The 22,523-nt window shown below is 32.7% G+C and overlaps 2 protein-coding genes and 1 long non-coding RNA gene across 3 annotated transcripts; 1 reads left to right on the top strand and 2 right to left on the bottom strand.

Moving 5' to 3' along the window:
• Positions 1-206: 206 nt before the first annotated feature.
• Positions 207-973, bottom strand: LOC106428552. Its single transcript, XM_013869303.3, has 2 exons — positions 735-973; positions 207-643 (listed from the first exon to the last, which is right to left on the bottom strand). The coding sequence occupies exons 1-2, from the start codon at positions 763-765 to the stop codon at positions 207-209; spliced, it is 468 nt and encodes a 155-aa protein (XP_013724757.1). The 5' UTR covers positions 766-973.
• Positions 974-10,370: 9,397 nt separating this feature from the next.
• LOC125576267 lies at positions 10,371-15,521 on the top strand. Its single transcript, XR_007314695.1, has 3 exons — positions 10,371-14,437; positions 14,543-14,845; positions 14,927-15,521. It is a non-coding gene; the product is annotated as an uncharacterized LOC125576267 (long non-coding RNA).
• A 2,359-nt stretch (positions 15,522-17,880) lies between these two features.
• On the bottom strand, positions 17,881-20,680 carry LOC106427781 (dolichol kinase EVAN). The gene is made up of 13 exons (XM_048776338.1): positions 20,389-20,680; positions 20,209-20,321; positions 19,938-20,138; positions 19,811-19,864; positions 19,674-19,744; positions 19,511-19,591; positions 19,225-19,439; positions 18,936-19,125; positions 18,787-18,852; positions 18,619-18,707; positions 18,410-18,524; positions 18,278-18,329; positions 17,881-18,191 (listed from the first exon to the last, which is right to left on the bottom strand). Exons 1-13 carry the CDS (start codon positions 20,580-20,582, stop codon positions 17,977-17,979), a joined length of 1,656 nt encoding a protein of 551 aa, XP_048632295.1. The 5' UTR covers positions 20,583-20,680; the 3' UTR covers positions 17,881-17,976.
• Between the last annotated feature and the right edge of the window lie 1,843 nt (positions 20,681-22,523).

Genomic DNA, 22,523 nt, shown 5'->3' with positions numbered 1-22,523 from the left:
CATTAACTCAGTCTTCAAATATATTTAACTTAGCTAACGAAACAATTAACTCAGCCTATAAATAGCATTTAATCAAATATTAGAAAACAACAACTTAGCCATAGAATATTAGTCTCGACATACAACATACTGGAATAGCAAATAACATAAAAAGATAAGTTTCGATACATTACATCTTCACCACTTCCTTGTGTCCCTTAACAGGCTTATCGGTTCAAAATCACGTAAGAACAAGCCAAGCTCTTTGATCCAGAAACAGCGGTTACACATGTTATCATCCTTAGTGACATCAATGTGCCACAAGCAGTGACATTGTCGCTGCACAAGATTTGCACATTGGCATCTGTAGAACTTTTACCGAGACCCAAAAAAGTTCTCCAACCCCAGCTCTGGTCTGCAAGGGAGACAAGCACTTGCGAAGGCAAGTCCCCCTCTGCATTGCGATCATCGTTATAAGCCAACAAGAAAGTGTGTCCATGCTTCTTCAGCTTAGAGACAATTTCTTCGAAATCGCCATCACTGGTTGGAATCATAACATTGACAGGCGGGGTTTTAGCATCGATCATTTTTTGGATGTCATCGATGATATAATCGTCCGAGATCTGGTTATCAGATTTTAATGGATCCATTGGATCTGTTGGTCCTGAAACAGCAAACAAACAACCGAAAAAGCAAGATAATCAGATAATCACATTCCAGGTTATACCAAGCAATATTTTATAAAAGTAACTCACTTGGGAAATTATTAACTCGACAAAGCGTCATATTTTCCAGCAAAACACTTGGTACAACGCAATCACTGAACGGCACTACAATTCTAATTTCAATATCACCCCCAAACCCCTCATCTCTCAACGACTCCAAGGTTTTCAATGTCCCACCAGATTATGATCTTCAACATGTTGATGAAGGTCCTCATCAACAATGTATTCCCCTCCATAGAAGCGTTTGCAGCCTCCATCTCAACTTTCGCAGCCTCCATCTTAGATATCGCAGCCTCCATCTCAGCTTTCGCAGCCTCCATCTTAGAGATCGCAGCCTCCATCTCAGCGTTCACAGCCACCATCTCAGCGTTCGCAGCCACCATCTCAGCGTTTGCAGCCTCCATCTCGTCTTCACCTTTCTTAGTAAGAATAAAAAGCAAGAATCGGAGAATAGGGTAGAATGATGAAATGAACCCTAAACCCAAGACTATATATCTTTAGGGCTGTTAATGGGCTGGAAAATGTATGCAAATGTGTATATTTTCTTTTGTCGACAATGTATTAAGTTTATAACAGAGTATCAAAAAAAAAGGTAAGATTAGCAAATGAAATTGGAACTAAATTTAAATAAATAAATAAACAAAATATCACAAACCAATTTATATATCACAAAGTATAATAATATACACATAAAAAAAGTTAATATATTCAAATTGACAGATCCATGAAATCAGATCCAGATATCACGATCTTAGATTTGTAATTGTAACACATTAACTAAACAAAACTAAGCCTATAAACAAAAGGTAAAATATTAAATCTATATCATAAACTCAAATGAGTGCTCAACCAAATCATCGCACCAATTATTGATTGCAGATCCGTGCCACTAATATATACAATCAAATTGATTGATCCGTGACATCGGATTCATATATCACAATATTAGATTTGTAATCGTAAATAAATATAGAGAGGTTAACTAAACTAGCCTTATGACCAAACATAAAAGAATGAAACTAACAGGAGTGTGGTCAATCAAATCATCGCCCCAATTACCGGATTGCAAATCCGTGCCAACAATATATACAATCCAATTATCAGATCCGGTGATACTGGCCACCAATATGTACAAATCAATCGCCAGTATCCAGATCTCTTGGGAAATATAAGACACTAATATGAAGACTTGATGAACTCGTATAAGGGAGTTCATAAAAAAATATAAGATTGGTTTCGATTCATCCTGAATCGGAACAGATTTAGTTTTAAAAAATAAAATATAAAACACTAATATGAAGACACTAATGATGATAGAAAAGGGCGTTCATAAAAAAAGGATAACGTTCGTAAACTCGTATAAGAAGGAGAGAGAGGTTTTTTTTTAGCAACTGGAGAGAGATGATTATTATAAAACAAAACAAAACAAGTTATGAACTGAAACCCTAGCGGAATGGGACGTTTATAAATACTAGTGAGGGATTAGGTTAAGGGCAATCAGACAGTTAATAATTACTGTTAATTCGCCAGATGTCACGCATTCAATTGATCAATTAAATATATCTACTTACCATTATTAAAAATATATCTTTACTTTTATACAAAACGTAATATTCTCTTTTCTACTTTGTTAGAAATCGTAATATTCCTTCTCTCCATGTTAAACATAAAAGTAAAATTCATAATTATGGAATACCCAAAAGACTCGTAAACTTAATTACTCACCATTCTTCAAATATATAAATACTTCACTATATACTCTACTTTTTTGACAAAAGTACGACATGCAAAGTACAAGCCGCCGTTTGAACAAGTTCGCACAAATTCTGAAATCATCCTGATGTCACGCGTCAAATCTTTACTGCTTTTATTTACCTCTCTTTTTTTTTGCTAAAATTTTATTTACCTCTCTTACGAATATATTCTCCTGGTTGTTTTATACATCAATTAGGGAAATTATAATAGTCTGCCTTTTTGTTTTACAAGTGGGCAAAGGAAAGGTCGAGCGTGTATCGTCTCGTCTGGCCAAGTACCAACAAAAGAGAAAGATATAGTCTTCTTGTCTATGTGATACAATCAAACTTTTAAACAATTTTTGGAAAAATAAATATAGATATATAGATATATAAATGTTGGTTCTTAATCTTTAAACCGAAATCTACCATTAACAAACCCTAGCCAAATCGTATTATATTCGGTTAATTTTAATGATCGAAAATCTTTGGTTAATTGATAACTGAAAAACCGTATCGGTTTGGTTAAGAAACTATCACAAGACTTGTTTCTATCATCTCCACATAACTTGTTTCCATCATCAAACTAAAGTGATTACTTGATCCACCCATGCGAAGATGCCTGCGTCACCATCCACACAAAAACACATTGATTAGTTTCTTTTGTCTTTAATCATGCTAGGTCCTTAAATTTACGTTAGTTTTGCGTTTTAATTACAAAGTTTATGTTGAGAGCCTTTACCTTTCTCTATTTGGCGACTGATTGGTACGTTTGAATTTACTGATTTTATTAAGAAAAAATTGGAGTTGTTTGGTATGTAGCATGTTTTTTTTCCGGTATATAGCATGTGTTTCGAATAATTTCAAATAATTCAGGTAAAATAACATTTTTGATTTTTTTTTAAAAGAATAAAATATCCTTTACTGTAAAAACACCAATCTTCTACAATGGGAGCCAATATTTTGAAATATACTTATTTACATTTTTTTTATACAGGGTATAAATAATACATGCAAATTTTAATAATATCTCTATTAAATATTTACTTTTTGGTTTACATTTTTTTTTTAAAAAAACTTTGGTTGAAGCAATCTTAGCAAATTAATCGAAAGTATATGACAAACTATATGGATACCAGTTAATTTATACTATTATTTATTAATTTCCATATTATAAAAAAAACAATTTGTGTTGTGGTTTTAACATTTATATGGTGAAAATATAATATCCCTTTTTCAAAATACTAGGTGATTTTTCGTGTTCATGCACATATATAAATATTTATAAACAGATATACTATAATAACTGATTCTTATTTACTTTTAGTTTTTAATAATATTATTATATTATTAATTTATATTAATAATATTATATTATTTTAATTGTACATATGATTTTTGATATGTTATATCTAATCGGTTTTGTTGCTTTACAGTCGATTTAAATATCAGTTGGGTATATTAGATTACATCTATTTCTTTAAATTCAACTATACTATTTTTTATCTAAATATATTAAATTTATATTAATTTTTTTATTCATATTTAGGTTGGTTGTTATCTTACATATGTAAAAATATTTTAGTAAGATTGTATATAACTAAAGATATATTGTGTTTAGAATGAAATAAAATATAAACAAAAGTATCTGAATTCAAATTAAATAAATTAATATAACAATAGCATTTCAAAGTCTCATGCATATATATAAATTTTCAAAATAACTAAATTATAACAGTTGGTTAATATTTTGTTTTCATTTTTAATATGTTTTGATCCATCCTAAAATTTATACTTATTAAATAAATTATATATATTTTTATTGTAGTTAAATCTATGATGTAGATATAGATTGGATTAGCCGAGTCAACTCATGTTGTGAGTATATTAAGTTACATATATTCTTTCAAATTTATACTGAAGTGTTATTATTTTTATTATAACTAATTCAGATTAAATTATTTTTTATTAATCGTTTAAATGCATGTATTTTCATAATTTTTATCAAATTATTTGTTGATTTTTTTAAAAGAAATTAGAAAATAAAACGATCATCAATATGAAGTTAAATACATAAGTAACTGATACAATTTAGGAAATTCATGAAAACATATCAATATTTACATTAATTAAAATATTTTATGAATTGTAAATACTTTATATGCCTTAGATTTATTGGACGGTAAACTTTTTTTAAATAAATATTTGCTTTGGTATTTTGATTATTGTTATATTAAGTTCAACAAACATAAGAAAATTAAAGTAATTTAATACTAAGAAAACAAATAATTTTAATAATAATAAAATACAATATATCTACCTCGTTAAAGTACATACTGTCATGTTATTTTAAAATATTTTATAATTACTTGGTTTCTAATATATTTTAAAATAAACAGTAAAAAATTGTGATTGTATGTGAAAAATTATATTATATAAGTAAGTTATAATTTATGTATATTTTTGGCTTTAATTGAAAGATATTAAAGTGAACTAAATTTAAGAAAAAAAACAAAAAAAACATTTCAATATACTAATTATAAACTATTTTTAGCCAATTAAACATATATCAGTTTATGTTACTTAATTATTTTATGTAATTATCTGAGAAAATAGATAGATACAAATACAAATATTTCTATTACTTTAAAAATATACTTTTTATTGTTTTAAATTATTGTTAAAATAAATGATGTTTTTCTATTGTCAAGATTATTTATGCGAAATTGTTTTATTAAATCATATTATATAAAAGTGTATATTTTCATCTAAGAAAATATAGATATAAAGAGAATATTTTATTAAATAGTTGAGGCTTGAGCGAGAGGTTCTTTGGCATCAGTGTTTTAAATCAAGTACTAGATGGAGGAAGTCCCCAACAAGATATCTTTGAGCTTTGAAGTGAATGAGTGGAGTAAAGGGTGAGTTTGTCGTCGTTGCTCTGATTCAATTTCCATGGAGATTCTACGGTGGATAGAGAAGTTCGAGATGCGGTGAAGAAGGCTTTCCGACGATGGAGTTCTCGGGCAGTGATTGGACCGCCCATTTGATGCTTGTTTTACACGTGTTGAGGACGTGGCACTTGAAGCTTCTCGAGATTCTTGTATGTGGGCCATTAGTTCACAAAATTTAATTTATCCGTTGGACTTTTAATGCTGTAAAACCTGATGACCATAGAATAAACAATGCCTTCTGGCATGTTAATGAAACATAAAGTCGACAAAAAAAAAACATGTCTAAGCATATGTTATATAAAGGGTGAATTTGCTGAATATTCATACAAAAAAATGAAGAATATAGTCATATTACAGTAATTCAGGTTGGATGAGACAATTTACGCACAAACATGACCAAACTCTCCTTCCTGCCGCGTACGCGTGATGTTGAAATGCCAAAACTAAATTTGTCATGCTATTCTACACATCATACAGTATAGTCATACAAATGATTGTTGATGGCTACGCTTTCTTTAAGTTTTATTCTATTCATTGTTCTTAGTTAGGAGAGAAGGGAGGAACTCCTTCAGAGTCCTCCTGGAATTCTTTTGGTTTTTATATTTTATTCTATTGCAGTTTGATCTATTTATCTATGGTTTTATGTGACCACTATCATGCTTGAATAGATTCACCTTGTTAGGTTTAGGGTTCAGATAGTCGTGAGGGGTTAGCCCAAAATATAGAATTCCTAAGTTGTTAGGATATGAATCAATTGAATTTTTCTTTAATGCTTGTGTTCTAGAATAGCTAACTAGGAGATTGCCTATAGATATTAGGGCACAAGTGGAAGCTTGGTTCTCTGTCTGAATTAGTTTAGATTATGCTAGGATTGCTAGAAACAAGCAGAAGCTGATTTAGTTAAACCTAGTGAACATGTCAAACCCGTGCATTAACGCTCCCTGGAAGGTTCATCGATCGATAAGTTTTATCAATCGATGGGCTGAATGGTGTATCGATCGACACTCCGTTGTTGGAATTAATCGACACTTTCTCAAGACCAACAAGTGACAGCTGAGGTCCTAGATCCGGCGATAGATAGTCTAAAAAATGAAAGTTGATCGACTATTCTTATTGCTTGATTTCTAGAATATATAATATATGCTTAGTATCTATATTTCTATAATCCTGATTGTCTGAATAGAAACCCTAAGTCTAACGCTTTCCACATCTGTCTTAAAACCCCAATCAATCAATCGAAAAATTACTTGTTCACAACCTTATTATTTATATTTAAACATGTTTGCTTATCTTAATCACATAACTAGTAGATCTATTGTGTGTCTTAGCTCCCCGTGAATTCGATCCCTAAGTACTGCAACTCGACCTCTTATTTGAGAGAGTACAAATCACTTATAGGGTAATTTGAGTGATATCATGCAGCATTCAACATTAATATGAGCGTGATATCGAAGAACGAACTTTTTGTTGAATGATACAACATTTCCCTTGTCTAATTTGATACCCTTTTTCTCAATAAACCTACATAAAGCGGACGCATGTAAGCTTAAAATACATTTGTGTCAATCATCGTCCTGCTGTTGAGAGGTTTATAAAACATCTTAGAACATTTTCCGTTAACCATATATGCATTATCCTTCTTTCCTGACCGCAAGGTCCATGCATCATACAATCCCCAATAATTGTATATAATTTTGGATCTACCGTCTTGTCCGGTATTTCTGCTCAAATATTATTATCTATATCATCGGCTGTCAGAAATTTTGATTCCTTTTCTATAAAGAGTAGAATATGAGCGAGTGGTGTAGAACCTAAATTCCACACAAAGTATTTGATAGTGATCGGGGTTGATCTAGGGAAGATAAATGATGTGGGCAACGATATCTTTAGAACACAAAGATGTTAAATAGTTTCCAGTAGGTGAAAATAGACTTTATTGATAATTGGGATCGAATACAATGAATCGAACTAAGTCGAATGAAACACACGAGTTCGATCAAGAAGGAATCTACAAGTGGGAAGACAATAAGATTGATATGAATATAAGGCTCTCTAGGGTTTTCAACGTGTCCTCCTCCTTGTTTTTTCTCCTTCTTTTGTAGCAAGTCGACTCCGAGATCTCCGTGCCAGCTCCGCGATTTCAGCTTCTTGTTGCGCAATCATTGCGACCTCTGTGACTCCTTCTGCGAGCTCGATTCTGGTTGTGGGCCTCGGCGTGTCTCGGCCCATGTCTCTGATCGGGGCCAATTTCGGTCTTGACCAAAATTGGGTCCAACAAGTGGTATTTCTGTTTTATTTTTAAACTCAATAGTATACATTACTTAAAGATGAAAAAGAGTCCTGCAGATTTATATAAACAAAAAAATTATCTAAAGTAGTTGTTCCAGAAAAAAAGTAATAGAAATTTTTTTTGAACAATTTCAAAGAAATTTACATGCATCAGTTGACCCAAAGAAGGAGCCATTCTTTTTTGTCAACTCACCAATACTATTATGGAGATTCACCTTGAAAAATCTACACAATATGTCTGTCTTCCATTGTTCAATTATATTTGTTCATTCAGACCATTTTGGATTGCCCGTAAAAGTGATGAAAAGATTTGGAAATTTGAAGTACTTGCACAGAGACATGGCATCATAGCAGTGCTGCTTAATATATTTTTTTCCTCCGGTGAAAGTGGCTGGAACTGGAATAAAGTTGTGAAAGTGGCTAGAACTGGAATAAAAATTCAACTCCCTTTCTCAGCCTTCTTAATCCCACCTCTTGCATCTGCTTTTTGGATTGCTTCATAACTATATGACCGGAGCATTTTATGATTCAGCCACAAGTAATGCAATCTACTCGATTCTAATGGTGTAAGCGTCCACAAGAAACTGATGAAACAATCTGTCCAATCATGTAATTATAGGTGATTTCCCCCTTCCTCTCTAAAATCCCAAATGCAATGAATTCACGCATTGTTACCGACTTGCGCCTTCTCACAGTGGTATCTTCAAAATAAATAGGAATTTTTAATCAAAATGTATCCTCTCCATATGGAAATAATAACGGATAGTGTAGAGGTAAATATGCTGGTTATAATTCACTTATCCTTTGTAACTTTCCACTTGTACTTTCAGTGACATATACAATGAGTTGGCATATACAATGAGCTGGATAAATGATGAAATGGTAACGATAGTGTAACAACTTAGTTTTGTGGTACATGGTGGTGTAAGTCTTATTAGAATTGATATGAGAGCATGTCCATTGATTGATACTCTATAAGTATCCAAATAAAAACAAAATGAGAAAAATAAAAAAGAGAAGATGAAAAGTATCTAAAATTAGATGTTTTTAGAAATTTTCTTTACAAATATCAATTTATAAGTGGTTTGATATTTAGAAAAATATTTAAAGTTAATCTAATAATTTTATTTTATTAAAATAATAATATAAACCAAATTAGAACTTCAATATTAGAACCTTACTAAAAAGTAAGATTTCTTTTAAGAACTTAATTTAGTTCTTTCTCTTGCTTTTGTGACATTTTCAATTTTATATTCATAAAAAATTCCACATACTCTATGTGTTTACTATTGATGGAGATGTCCTGAATATCTTTATCACTAAAGTGCACTAATATTTCCGGATACATATCCAGAAAGAACGTTAAGCATAATTGAGCATAAGTAATCAAAAGTAACATATCGAAAAGTGATTCATGATATCGTGATAGTGAGGCTAAAACACGATGAAATATTATGTGGTAATTAAAGGGCCACCAAATAATTATTTTAAGTCTCCTCGGCCAGGTGATGGGGCCTACGGACTAAATGAGCGGGTGTGGAGACTCCACTGGCTGAATGAGCAGGTGTGAGGGCCCACTTGCTGAATGAGCAGGCGTGGGGGCTCACAGGCCGAATGAGAAGGTGTGTCGGCGGCGTGTGGGCCCACAGACCGATGAGCGGGTGTGGGGAACCATTTGCTGAAGGAGCAGGTGTGGGACCCACTGACCGAATGAGCGGACATGGGAGACTACAGTCCGATGAGCGAGTGTAGGGGTCTCACTTGCGGGATTGATCATGAAGAGCAACGAGATTGTTGTGCTTTGTGAGAAGGGGTGATTACGGTATAAGATAGTGTATGTTGAAACTTGAAATTTTTTTAAAAAAAATTGATGTGGCTACCTATGTCACCAAAATACACTTCTCTTTTGGGAATAAATTCAGAGAGAATTTTAAAGTTAAGCGTGTTTGAGTTGACTAATAAAATGATGGGTAAAGCGTGAAAAAATATCAAATGGTTTTTGCAAGATCAATAACCAAATATTTCTATCATTTGAGAAACTGGCGCTCTAGCTGTCGGCTGGGAGACCGAGGACAAGTGTGGAAACCACTGACAAGATAGGCCTTACAAATAGTCTTAGCAGTTTAGTTGAACTTGTATTCTTGGAATTGATAAGGATCCAGAGATATTGCTATTTGTGATTTTTGTGTGGGTTTGAAAATGTCGTTCTCTTTGATGTTAATATACCAGAATATCTAAACTATTAAAACAGGAGTACAAATAGAAAATAACCTTGAGTTTTCCTCAACAATTGCTTATCCATGCCATTAGATTAAAACAAATCGTTTTACGCTTTACCTATCTATTTATTCCCTTTTAATAAATTCACCATTAACAAACCGCCTTACAACACTAAAATTGTCCGTAGCAAACCGGATACAATCCGTGGTTTGTATAACCACTTCCTTAATATTAGTTAGCTCCACAATGTTTTTAAAATACTACTCCCTCTGTTTTTTAATGTTACATATTCTAGATTTTTCACACATTTTAATAAAACATATTAAATTTGCATATTTTTGTGTTTATCTTTGTTTCATAATTTTAAACCAATAATAATTCAGTAAGTACAATTAAGTTTTTTGAAATTTGCAATTAGTTAATAAAACATGTCTTGGAAATGTAAAAAATAGATATTTTTAAAACAATTTTTTTCTTAGAATATCCCTTTCTTATTATTTGAGGAGCATTAAAAATAAATAACCTTTAGTTCATGTGTTTATTACAAGTGTGCCATTTCTTATGTGGCAACTCCACAAGCTCTCTCACCAATTCTATTTAAAACCCCTTTGTTAACTAGAGTAATTACACAACATGCCATTGATCAAAACATTATAATTACCTTAGTTTTGTCTACATTTATCACATATATACGTTGATACGTATTATATCAAACCTTATCATTTATTTCTTGCGTTAGTTACCTTAACCGAAATTCTACGTATTACATCAAAGATTTTAAAATTATGTTAATTACCTTGACTGAAGTTTTTTCATTAATTTGTTTTAAAACAAAAACATTACTGACATACGTAGTGGTCCAATTTTTTTATTCAAAATGAATATAGATGCAAAAAATTAATGTGCGATTATCAACCAAAGTTTGTTTTCTGAAAAATCCTAAAAAGTATTTGATGATCAATACGTGCTCAAGTGATTGATTTTCTTAAAAATGCGGAAAATATTTGTTCTCTTAAGAATATATGAAGAAAAAAGCATTTTTTCTTAAAATAGTGAAACAGAAGAACCATGCATATGACATATACTTGCTCCGTTTCATTAAATTGTTAGATGATCCCCGCCTTACGATTATAGAAACTAAGGTACAATACGATTTTCTGGCATACACATATAAAAACTTACCTTAGGTGATCTATCATAATTAAGATTTTAACGCCAACTTGCATAATGCAAATAATGGCTGAGCAAATTGCACATGATTCAAACGTTATTTGTAAGGACGAAATTGATTGATGATTGGGAAAAAGGAAACTTCTAATAACTTTGACATATTTTTAAATTACAAATTTGGTAAACTGATGGTAATAATATGTGATTTGCGAGGACTTGACTTTTGTTTATAAGGAACGTAGATTAAGGTTCAAATTATTATAATCAATTAATAATCGTGAACGTTCTTGAATTTGTTCAATTGCGATTGATAAAAGGAAGTTTGCATTAACTATTTACAATATTAAAATAATTCTCGACTAAGATTGGAGCGCAAGTTATGTGTAATATTCGATTTAGTTACGACCATTATTTTGAATCCATATGACCACATGGCGATTCCTTTTTAGTATAAATATACGGCTTCTATAATTCAGAAAACTCACTACACATTTCTTTTCGACTTTGCTCATATCAAAACATTCTCTCAAGCAATCAAATGGTTGGTTTTAACTCTGTTTCCGATTTGAAACCACTCAAGACATTGTTTCTTTTATATTTTATTAGTTTATTGTTTATGTTTCGTTTTATTTTATATTTATAATTTATTTTATGCAAACAAATATACAATTTTTAAACAAAATTTTACAAGCTTAATTTAGATTGACATATTAAATTTCCTCTAACCCTTACTTTATAACATATAGTATTTTTTGCTATGACTTTAACTTTTGTTATGTCTACAAATTAAAAGTGATAATATTTTGAAATCTATTTATTCCGCGTAGGGCGCGGGTTATCACCTAGTGTAATATTAAGGAACAGAGGGAGTACAATTTAGCTTGACTTGATTACAACTTTCTTTAGTGGAGATCTTTTGCCGTTTATAATAGAAATATTATCTTGAAAATATATTTTTGAGACACAAAACTAAATTAGCTCCACCAAATAACACAAAAATCTGAATCACTCCAAAACAGCCCCTGTTTTCAAGCTATCACATTAACCCAAGCGTATCAATCTTTCAAATCCAGTCTTTTTTTTTTTGACGTCGAACGGCTATTCTATTACTCAAGCTTGAGGTGGTCTGGGTAACCAGACCGGAATAGAACAACCAATGAAAAGTAACTCTCTACGAAAGGTCCTAGCAGTTTTAGCCAAAAAATCAGAAAACTGGTTGCACACTCGTGGCACATGGGTGATTTTGAAGTCCGGGAAGCAAATCTGCAGCGTCTCTATCTTCTCCAATTCTGTCGCGAAACTTGGCCACTCTTGGGGTTCCTTTATCATTGCTATCAGCTCCTTGCAATCTGTTCCAAAGCTCTAGCATGGCGAGTGTTGTAGCATATTCTCCATCGCCCATCGCAGTGCTTCTACCTCCGAATGCAATGCTGATTCACATCTAGTGAAATTCCGTGTTCCCATAAGTTGTGTGTTCTCCCCGCTATCTATCCAGACCCATCCACATCCACTAAAGCGATCAGAAGCTGTCCAAGATCCATCTAATAGGCAAATATTACCCAAGCTTAAGGCTTGGCTTTCCTCATTATTGCTGACCTGAACTACTGGTGGTATTATGTCGTTCACTCAAGCTTAAGGCTTGGCTTTCCTAATTTATTTTATTCAAATCCAGTCGATATTCTTATATGATCAACCAGAATATTCCTTTCATATATACTATCACTAAATTATTGGAAACATGTTAATCTTTTTATTAATTTCCATTTCCTTTACAACATTATTTGACATACCAATTTAATTGGAACTAAGGGTATGACTGGTTTCTCCGCTACGTTGCTAGCGGTTATTGGCGTTTTGCGACAATCAATCAAATCGTTCTGAACTATTTCAAACCGCTCTAAACTTCATAAATTCAAAATGTGGTTCCAACTAGCATTTGCGGTTGCGGATAGTTGCGGAATGATAATATTTTTCTATTTTAAAAAACAATATAAATGCAAAAAAATAAAACTATTAATCAAAAATTTTAAATTGGAATTATAAAAATACTAAATTATATCTATTATATTTTAGCTAATATTATAAAATTTTAAAATAAAAATATTTTCTATAATTTTTAAAAATTTAAAACTGTACCGGTTTTAGGAAGCAACCGTCTTTCATCGTTCAAAGGCGGATAGCCTAGCACGCAGTGTCAGGAAGCAACCGTCTTTCGTCGTTCACATGGATCAAGATCTACCAGTTTGGTTCACAGAGTCAGTATGAGTCTGTATAAGTTGATGACAAAAAAAAACTATAATTTTCTAATTATAATTTTATGCTTAATATAATATTATGATTTTTGATATTTTTATAATTATATAAAATTTAAATATTGTTAATTTATTATTTAACCTCTGATATGTTTGGTAATTAACCAATCATAAGTATCTCGTACCAATTTATAACCGCAGAACCAGTCATATAAATCTCTTAAAACCGCTAGAAACCGCAACCATCCGCATTCACAAACTCTCGCAACCGCTGCCGCTGCGTTTGAACCAGTCAGGCCCTAAGTCAGTTATCTTTATCTTTATATATATAATAGAGTTTCCTCTCTCCTAGGCGTGCCACGTAGGCGGACACGTCAGAAAGTCGAAAGCTCTAGGCGTGACACGTGTCTCATCTCCTTAAACTTTGCGTTTCATTAAGTCAAATATTTCATTTGTTTGGGCTTATTCCGTTTGTGCTTTCGGGCTCTGTGGAGTCTAACCCTAATTTTGTTTTCACGAAACATGAAACTTTATGGTTTGTCTCTCCCCTTTCGGCCACTTCTGATTTCTGACCACGATCGTAACGATCGATCGTCTCTCCCCTTCCTCTGTCACCTTCAATGGTGTTTCAAGAGATTGTTTGTCTCAGATCTCTGTCCCCTTCAATGGTGTTTCAGGAGATTGTTTGTCTCAGATCAATCTGCAGCCGCGTCTCTTTGTCTTTCTACCTACTGATTATTAAGTGATGTTGTCCCAATCCTTGGAATAAGCGGAAACCACATCAGATGACTGAGCAGGTAGGTGAGAATCGAAACAAACTTTTTGTTTTTCTATTATCTTTCGTGTTGTACACTTCTGCTTTGCTGGTCTGGATTTGATACTTGGGTATTAACCACCCATGTTTTATAGGTCGCTCTTTTTGGATATGATTACACCAAAGATGTGGGGGCTGGTCAGACAAACTTCTGTTTATCATTGATTCTATTGAAGGTTACTGTCATCTTCTCAGTATCATGTATATGTAGTTTCTCATTCTGTTGAACCATGGCAGCTTGAAGATTATCAACCACCATGCCATCTTCAAATGGAGTTACAAAACAGAGAAATATACTCAGGTATTGATTGCTTAAACCTCTTCCTTCTTTTTCATTAATTTCTATTAGCTAATGATTTTATATTTGTGAGAAGTTATATTCTATTGGAACACTTGGTGTTGCAAGGATTTCCCACTACAAAGACCTTGACGTTAGGTGTTGCAACTGCGTTAAGAGCTTTGTCTTGCTCCGCGCAACTATCTGTGCAGTAATGTCCGACTAGGCAGCATGTTCTATTACAGTGCCTCGAGGTTTTCACCAATCAGAAGAGACCATTCCACATCTTGGAACACTTCATAAGGATATGTTCCTATATCAACTTCTCTCAACCAAGGGAACAAGGAATCCTCGAGTTCCATTGCAGATAAAGCGATTATCTGACCCAAGAAAACAGTTCTATGCTGTTCAGGACTTACCTTTGAAAAGAAGGTAAAGAAATATACATACCCTTTTATTTATCAAAACTTATCCACGGTACAACATAAACCGCATGGATGGCTTTGCTTGCAGAATCTGATTTTGGAATTTGCTGAAGTTTCTGGAGTTACAATCTCGAGAAAATGGGAGCCAAGAGTTACGCATGTAATTGCATCAACCAACGAAAATGGAGCCTGCAAAAGGACACTCAAATTCATGATGGGGATCCTGGAGGGGAAATGGATTCTGAGCATTGATTGTAAGCTGTGTTTAAAATGGCGCTCGCCTTTTGCGCCATGGCGCAAGGCGCACGCAGGCGATGGCTCTGTCGCCATGTACCACCTAGGCGAGGGTGGGTTCCCTAAGGCGCGCGCCATGGGTGCCTTGTCGAGAAGGCGAGCATGGCAAAGGCGAGCGTAAGGCGAGATTAATGTAAACCGTATCTAAACCATATAAGCCTTAATTAATAATTAAACCTTAGACTTTTTTGCAAAAAAAAAAAAAAAATTAAACCTTAGACTTTAAAAAAACTTAACCGGGGAAACTTAAACGCCAAACCCTAGCTTTATAAAAGAGAAGTTACCTAAAACATAAACATAGATCTAGATCTCAAGGTTTTTTGCTTAAGGTTAGAACTCTCTAGTATAATAAAGCTTGCATCTTATTTAAATTTAGTATATCAATCATTGCATAAGTGTTCTCTAAGTTTCTTCTCCAATACAAAACAAAACAAGACGTAACTAAAATGACGTAACTAAAATTTTCTTCAAGGCGAGCGCCATATTGCGCCATGGCGCGAGGCGCAAGGCTCGGCACGTCTCGCCTTGGTGCGCCATGCGCCATTTTAAACACAGATTGTAAGTATTATCAGAAATGTAACATGTATGTTTCCATTTGATCAAATCCACAATTTGTCAAAAATGTTTGTATATATTATCTTGCAGGGATCAAGGCCTGTATGAAAGACAGAGAATATGTAAGCGAGGAGCTATATGAGATTTCCATTGATGTACATGGAACACGACAAGGACCTTTTACTGGAAGACAAAGAGCTTTGAACAAGGTTTGATTCGTCTATCTCTGTGATTCTCTCTATATTACAATATACTTAACAAACTATCGTCTAAAATGGTTTCATTCTGCAGGAACCAAAACTTTTTAGTGGGCTGAAGTTTTACAATCGAGAGCTTGGATTGATCTCTCTGTTCCAAGAAGTTTCAAAACAAGGTTTGGTCTGTTCCAAATACTGCATCAGAAGCAAGCTACAGCCGAGAAACCAAGTTCATAAGACCATATTATTAGAAAGTAATCATATTCTATGCAACAGTATTGGAAAAAGAGTAACTTACTTTGATCATTCCTGCAGCACCTCCGTCGCTGTGATTTGAAAAAGATAAAAGGGTTCGTGATTGATTTGAAATTGGAGATAAAGACGAAATTGGATTAATATTTATCCCAAAATGAAACTCTCTTCGTTTTTTTTTCTTTACTGTAATAAATTACTCACATTGATTTTTTCCCATATAAGCCATAACATTTTCATATTTTTATTTATATCTACATATTAAATATTTGAAATAAATCTATATAAATAAATTCTACTAATATATTTATAATTTAAACATTTAAAATCATATTATATTTAAAAATAACTTTAAATTCGGTGACAAATGTTATCCTCCTCCTGATGTATACCATATCATTATAAGATTCAATTTACATAATATATATATATATATATATTTGAAAAATAACCAAAATGTTTTTCAATGTTTAATAATTTAATATATGTGAATAAATTGAAAAATACAAATACTCATTTTCATTTTACAATAGATCATATATTAAAAATAATTATTAAATAATATAGTAAATAAATTTACTTATACTAATATATTTACTTTCTAACATTTTAAGTTTACAAATTTCTTATTTAAAAGAATAAATCTGATTAAATAAATATATATCTGATCCAAAATTATAATAAAAATACTTTAGCATGTTATATATAAATAATTTATTGTAAATGAAATCAGAATATATAACAAAAAAATATTATTTGATATATATAATAAGTTAATTATATATATAATAAAGTGTAAGAAGTATACTATACCAAGTACCATTTATTTTTAAAACTCTAATCATGAGTTACTTAGATTATGTGATTTTTTTTTTCAAGCATCCTAATAATATATACATAAGACTCAAACAAACATGTATAGTTTTAAATAGCAATGATCTCCTTTAATTTTTTATGTAATCTAAACTTCGCACTACTTATTAATTATTACTTATAACTTCATTAAACTCACCAAGCAATTTTAAAAAAAACTTAATTTTAACTATTACAATAGTTAAATTAAAAAACTATTAAAAATAAAATTAATAATTTCTTTAAAACTTAATTTTTAATAAATTTAACTTTTTCGCTTTTTAAAGTAAATAGTCAAATAAATAGATAATAATAAATAATGATTACTATATATTATAAAACTAAACACTTATATAATAATAAATAGTGAGTACTATATATTATTACTATATATTATCAAACTAAACACTTAAAACTAAAATAAATATTAAAAATATAATGCTATTTATCAAAGAACATTGAAGGTTACTGTTGTGTTGTTATAATTCAAAACAAAATATTTATTATTATGATCTCATAAATTTTTCAAAATTTGTTTATTTATAATAATTTTATCTATAATAATTTTTAGATACTTCATAAATTAATATAAAACAACTTTTATTATAACTTCCCGCCCGTAGGGCGGGCTGGCCCTAGTATTATTATAAATAGAAGAGTACTCCTTCTATTAAAATTCTAATGTGATAGGTTTATAAAGTATTGTTGTAAATTTAAATTTCTAATCTTAACATATTCCTTTCAAGTGTTAAAACATTATTTTTAATATTTTGTTAAGATTTCTTTCTTAACATGCATAGTCGTACTAACAATATAAATAAATTTCATTCCTATAGTATGATAACATATTCATATTAAGAAAAATATAAAGTTATAAAAAACAGGACGCACGGGTCAGAATCTAGTTGTTGATCTATTTAAAGATACTTTGTTATGTACATTAACTTTTACTGTATACAAGAAGAAAAAAACAACTAAAAGCACTTTACTATAAGCAGAGGAGTGAATAGAAGACAAGAGGTATAAATGCGTTGTCTAACTGCGCCGTGTAAGCTTCCAACATGCCGGTGGCAGTAACCGCAAGAAGAAGCGACCACCATCCTTGGCTTAGTATATAACCCATTGATGCTAACACTGGGACCAGCACAAAGCACACTGCCATCACCGACGTTATTCCTGCTGCTGTTCCTTCTACTGTTTTCTCTGTTCCGCAAAAAAAAAAAGAAAAAAAACCCATTAATTGTGCAAGTTGACAATATTAGTTTCCTAAAGCAATAGAAGATGCTCACTTCCTGTCTTGCTCCATCTTAATACTCCATATTTGTGACCAACCATTGATGCCTGTAAGCGAAAAAATTACAGTGGAACAGACTTGAGGTTTCCAAAGGTAGCATGTAAGTAATATCTGAGCAAAGTCTTACCATTGTGTCTCCAATCCCGAGGCTTAGGATCCCGGAAAATGGGGATAAAGCTCGGTCATTGAACCCAGAAGACATCCATATTGGAAGCGCACACCCCAGTAAGAGTGAGAAGTGGCTACAAGAAAAAAAAAAGACATGTCATCATCATCAGTGGTTACCCTAACAAAAATATTGTGACAAATGAGTTCCCTAAACAGCTTTGTGAATACCTGACGATCAGAAGCTCTGAGTCACGATGGTCTGTGAAAGCATTCATGAAATGATGTAAAGGCTCTCCAAGCGGCTGTACTCTCCAGATCTGGTTTGAATAAAATGAATAATCTTGCATAAGTGATGAGACCGTGAAGGTAAGTTAAGTGATGCAGAATAGGGCTTACTCGAATGATCTCCAATGCAACGAAAACCGCCAGTGCTGCACCAAATGCTAGATCGAGAAACTTAGGCTGAATGAAAGGATATGAAAACTGTAAGAAACTACTAATACATAACAGATTTCTAAATAGTAAAATTAGAAATTATTAGTCACCTGCAAGACAAGAGCCGGCAAGAACATTAAAACTGCCATCAGATGGTAGTACTTCCGGAGCAGGATTCTCTCAACCTTGCTACTCCTCGAGATGCTGTAGAATCTTGAGACAGACACAACGATCAACAGCACCCAGTAGATACATAGTGAAATCCTCTTCAGAGGTTCAGAAAAGACAAATGTAAGCACCCTAGGATTGAAGAGTAAGAACAATAGATACAATCTTAGCATGTGGAAGTTAGCGTAGAAAGGAAAATAGATAAGTAACTGAGAGCAGAGATTGAAGTACCATAAGAAGGGATGCTGGTGGAAATCATGAACAAACTGCATCCAAGAAGGAACAGCGAGGACCATAAAGAATACAAGTGAAACAAAGAATAAGATAGATTTTGCAGCATCACTGCAGTTTCTTTGTCCACCGTCTCTTTTTCTCAAAAAGGTTTCGTATATATGCACAACACATCTAAACACCATAGGGAAAAGTAGGAGGCCCAACAGTAGACCCTGAGAAGGAGACAGGGGAGCTGCTATTTAGCAATACAGTAAAAGTTGTGTATTTAATCTTGGTTTACCACCTGGACGATTATGCCGGTTTCAGTTCTCTTTATTCCATAGCTTATTGAGACGAGATCCACAGGTATCATATTCTCGCAGATCTGTAACAGTCGATGTACCAAAGTTACAGCAACGAAACCGTTCAGTCATTCTTGTGAGCAACAAAGACTGGAAAACTAAAACCTTTGCAATTGTGCATGCCAAGAAGTCGCCAAAATAGAGAACAAGGCCACTGGTTACGAGAAGTGCTTCCCCTACATAAGATCCAAAATCATCTAATCCATCTCATGAATGTTAATCCAAGACGTGAATAGAAGTACCGATGGAGGCACAGGAAGGGAAAGTGCAAAGCAAATGTCGAATTAACTTGACAGCTGCAAGGCCGAGATAAAGAGGTCACCAGTGGAACACACCAAGCAAAAGCCAAAAGAGGATGTTAAGAGTTACCAGTGTGTGATATCATGGAAAGTGAAACAAAGCATGCCACCCCATAAAAGACCGTGCCAGTTAAACTAACCCTCGTAAGCCAAAGCGACGAGGACAAAGACTCAGTTCTCTTGGCTTGAGACATAACTACAGAGAGATATATAAGTATGGCGCAGCAGCTTGCAGATGCTGCCCAGTACTGCATTGTAACATGCGAGAGCTCTACAAAACAAAGGCATGTTTTGTGAGTGAGCAAACATAAGCCAAACTTAAGAATAGTCTGTGAAATTACCATCTTGTCCAGCTTCATGAAGTGAGATGGCTCTTGTAAGCTGTACCAACTTAGATAACATAACAGAAGGGAGTGTTACTGCTCCCAGCAATATCCCTGAAGATGCACCTCGCCTGCCATTACAAAACTTAACAAGATCTTGAATCTCGTAGCTAATCGTGTCTCTCTGTGGAAACTAACCTGGGGCTGAAACGAGAGAGAAGAAAGGGAGAAGTCTCCGCCCGTATTTCGACGAGGAAGGCGGAGAGGCAGAGGAGGAAGAGGGAGAAGCCATGAGAGATGAGAGATAGAGGGAGAGAGAGGATAACGCGAGAAACCACGACTGCCACTACAACTCTCTCTCCCGTCACTAACGGCGTCTTCTTCGTCATCATCGCCGGTTACAGTTGATTTCTCATTCCTTGAGATTTTTAATCGTTGGACCGCCACCAAACGCGACCTGTAGGCATTAGGGGTCCCATAGACACGGTTTAGCACGGACTTTACGGTCACTCCACTTTTATTTATCACGTGGAAAAGTCAATTTCATCGGTTTGGTTTTACTCGCTCTCTCTTGCACAAAAATTTATCGAGTTTTTGTCATAGTCGACTAGGAAGAAATGTATTTTCTAACATTCCTTAAAAAAGTTATTATTTATAAGGAATAAATTTTTTCTTCTCATTTTTTACTATTTTTTTTGTAGAGAAATAAAGAACAAATTAATTTCTTGTTAAATATGAGATGGAACAACCATTCATTTTTATTCCTCCAATTTTATTTTTCTATGTTCCTTTCCTATTCGTTTTTCTTATTATGCTCACCTTCGTCACTAAATTAATGGCCAATAAAAAGTTTTTTTTTTGGTAACAATGTTAAGAAATAAAAAGTTGGCAAGTTATAAACATAATATAACAATAAAAAGTTGTCAAGTTATATTCTGTTTATAAAAGAAACAAAAATAAATAATCACAAAATATTATTAGTAGCTGAAAATGAATAACGTTATCGGCAAAATCCTAAAACATAAACACTGTCGGCAAAATCCTAAACTCTATATCCTAAGCTCTAGGATTTAGAGTTTTATGGTTAGGAATTAGGACATAAAAGTTTAGGATTTAGATTTTTGCTGATGGTACTAACAACGTAAAATATATATTTCTTTTTTTTGTCAATTAATAATACTTTATTTTTTTATTTTTTTTTATAAATAGAAAATGATTTGAATTTTTTTATTGGCTATCATTTTAATGAATGCACAGGTTTATCTGGGGATTAAATTGATGAAAATCTCCTGAAGAATCAGCAGTCTAAGTTGGTAAAAGGGATATGTCTTGCTTCTATGAAACCCTAAAGCTTCAAAGACAATGAATGTGGAGTGAATGATCGCATAAGGATGCCGAAAGTCTCCGACTCAATGTCCTAGGATATGACGCACCTAGATGACAATGAGGTTGATATTCCTTGGATATGACGCACCAAGACGAATCAGTTTGATCCCTTGGATATGACGCACCAAGACGAATCAAAAAAATCGATGGATATTACACTCCATTGAAAGAAAAGTGAGAATCATTCTCTAGGTTCCAAAAAAGTCACTCAAAGGCTTTTTTTTTTAATTTCAATGGAGATTACAACTTATAAATATAAAACTAAATTTATTGGAGAAGCTAGATATTTAATACATGAAAATAATAAAATCAGTGTTTGGAGGAGAGATATTGTTCTTGAAATAAGCATTATTTGCATGCAAGAGAAAGAAGATTTTCATTCAATTAGGCACCTAATTTTCGTCACTCTTCTTGCACAACAAAGAAGCAACTTGATTTTGATTCTTCTTGGATTTGTAACTTGATAAAAATGGACTGGACATGTTAGCTAACATCATGGATTGATTTCTGAATATTTTTCATGTTCAGAACTTCATAAATCAGGCTAAGATCACATTAGAGATGAATAGAAGAAGCACTCAAATTTATTTTGATATAATCGTTTTTTTTTTTGGAGAAATTAGAGCACATGAACATAACAAAAACTGAACCGATGAAATTGTAATAATTTCTTGTTAACCTAAATGTATTTGTAATAATTTCTCTCAATTTCCCCATAAGATCTCTTTGTTCATTTTCCGATTTTGTATTATTTTGTTCAATCATAGAGCTAATATTGACAGTTTTTGTTTATGTCATTGGACTATCAAAATCTTCATCTAATATTTTTGAAACTATTATGGCATTTATATGAATGATTAAAAGCATGATTTTTATTAGAATAAATATCAAATCATCCAATTACTAAAACATACTTTAAATTTTACCTTTTTGGAAATAATGTATAA

Source organism: Brassica napus, chromosome A1, assembly GCF_020379485.1.
Source record: "Brassica napus cultivar Da-Ae chromosome A1, Da-Ae, whole genome shotgun sequence".
Classification (NCBI taxonomy): domain Eukaryota; kingdom Viridiplantae; phylum Streptophyta; class Magnoliopsida; order Brassicales; family Brassicaceae; genus Brassica; species Brassica napus.
This window is presented reverse-complemented; position numbering and strand designations above follow the sequence as displayed.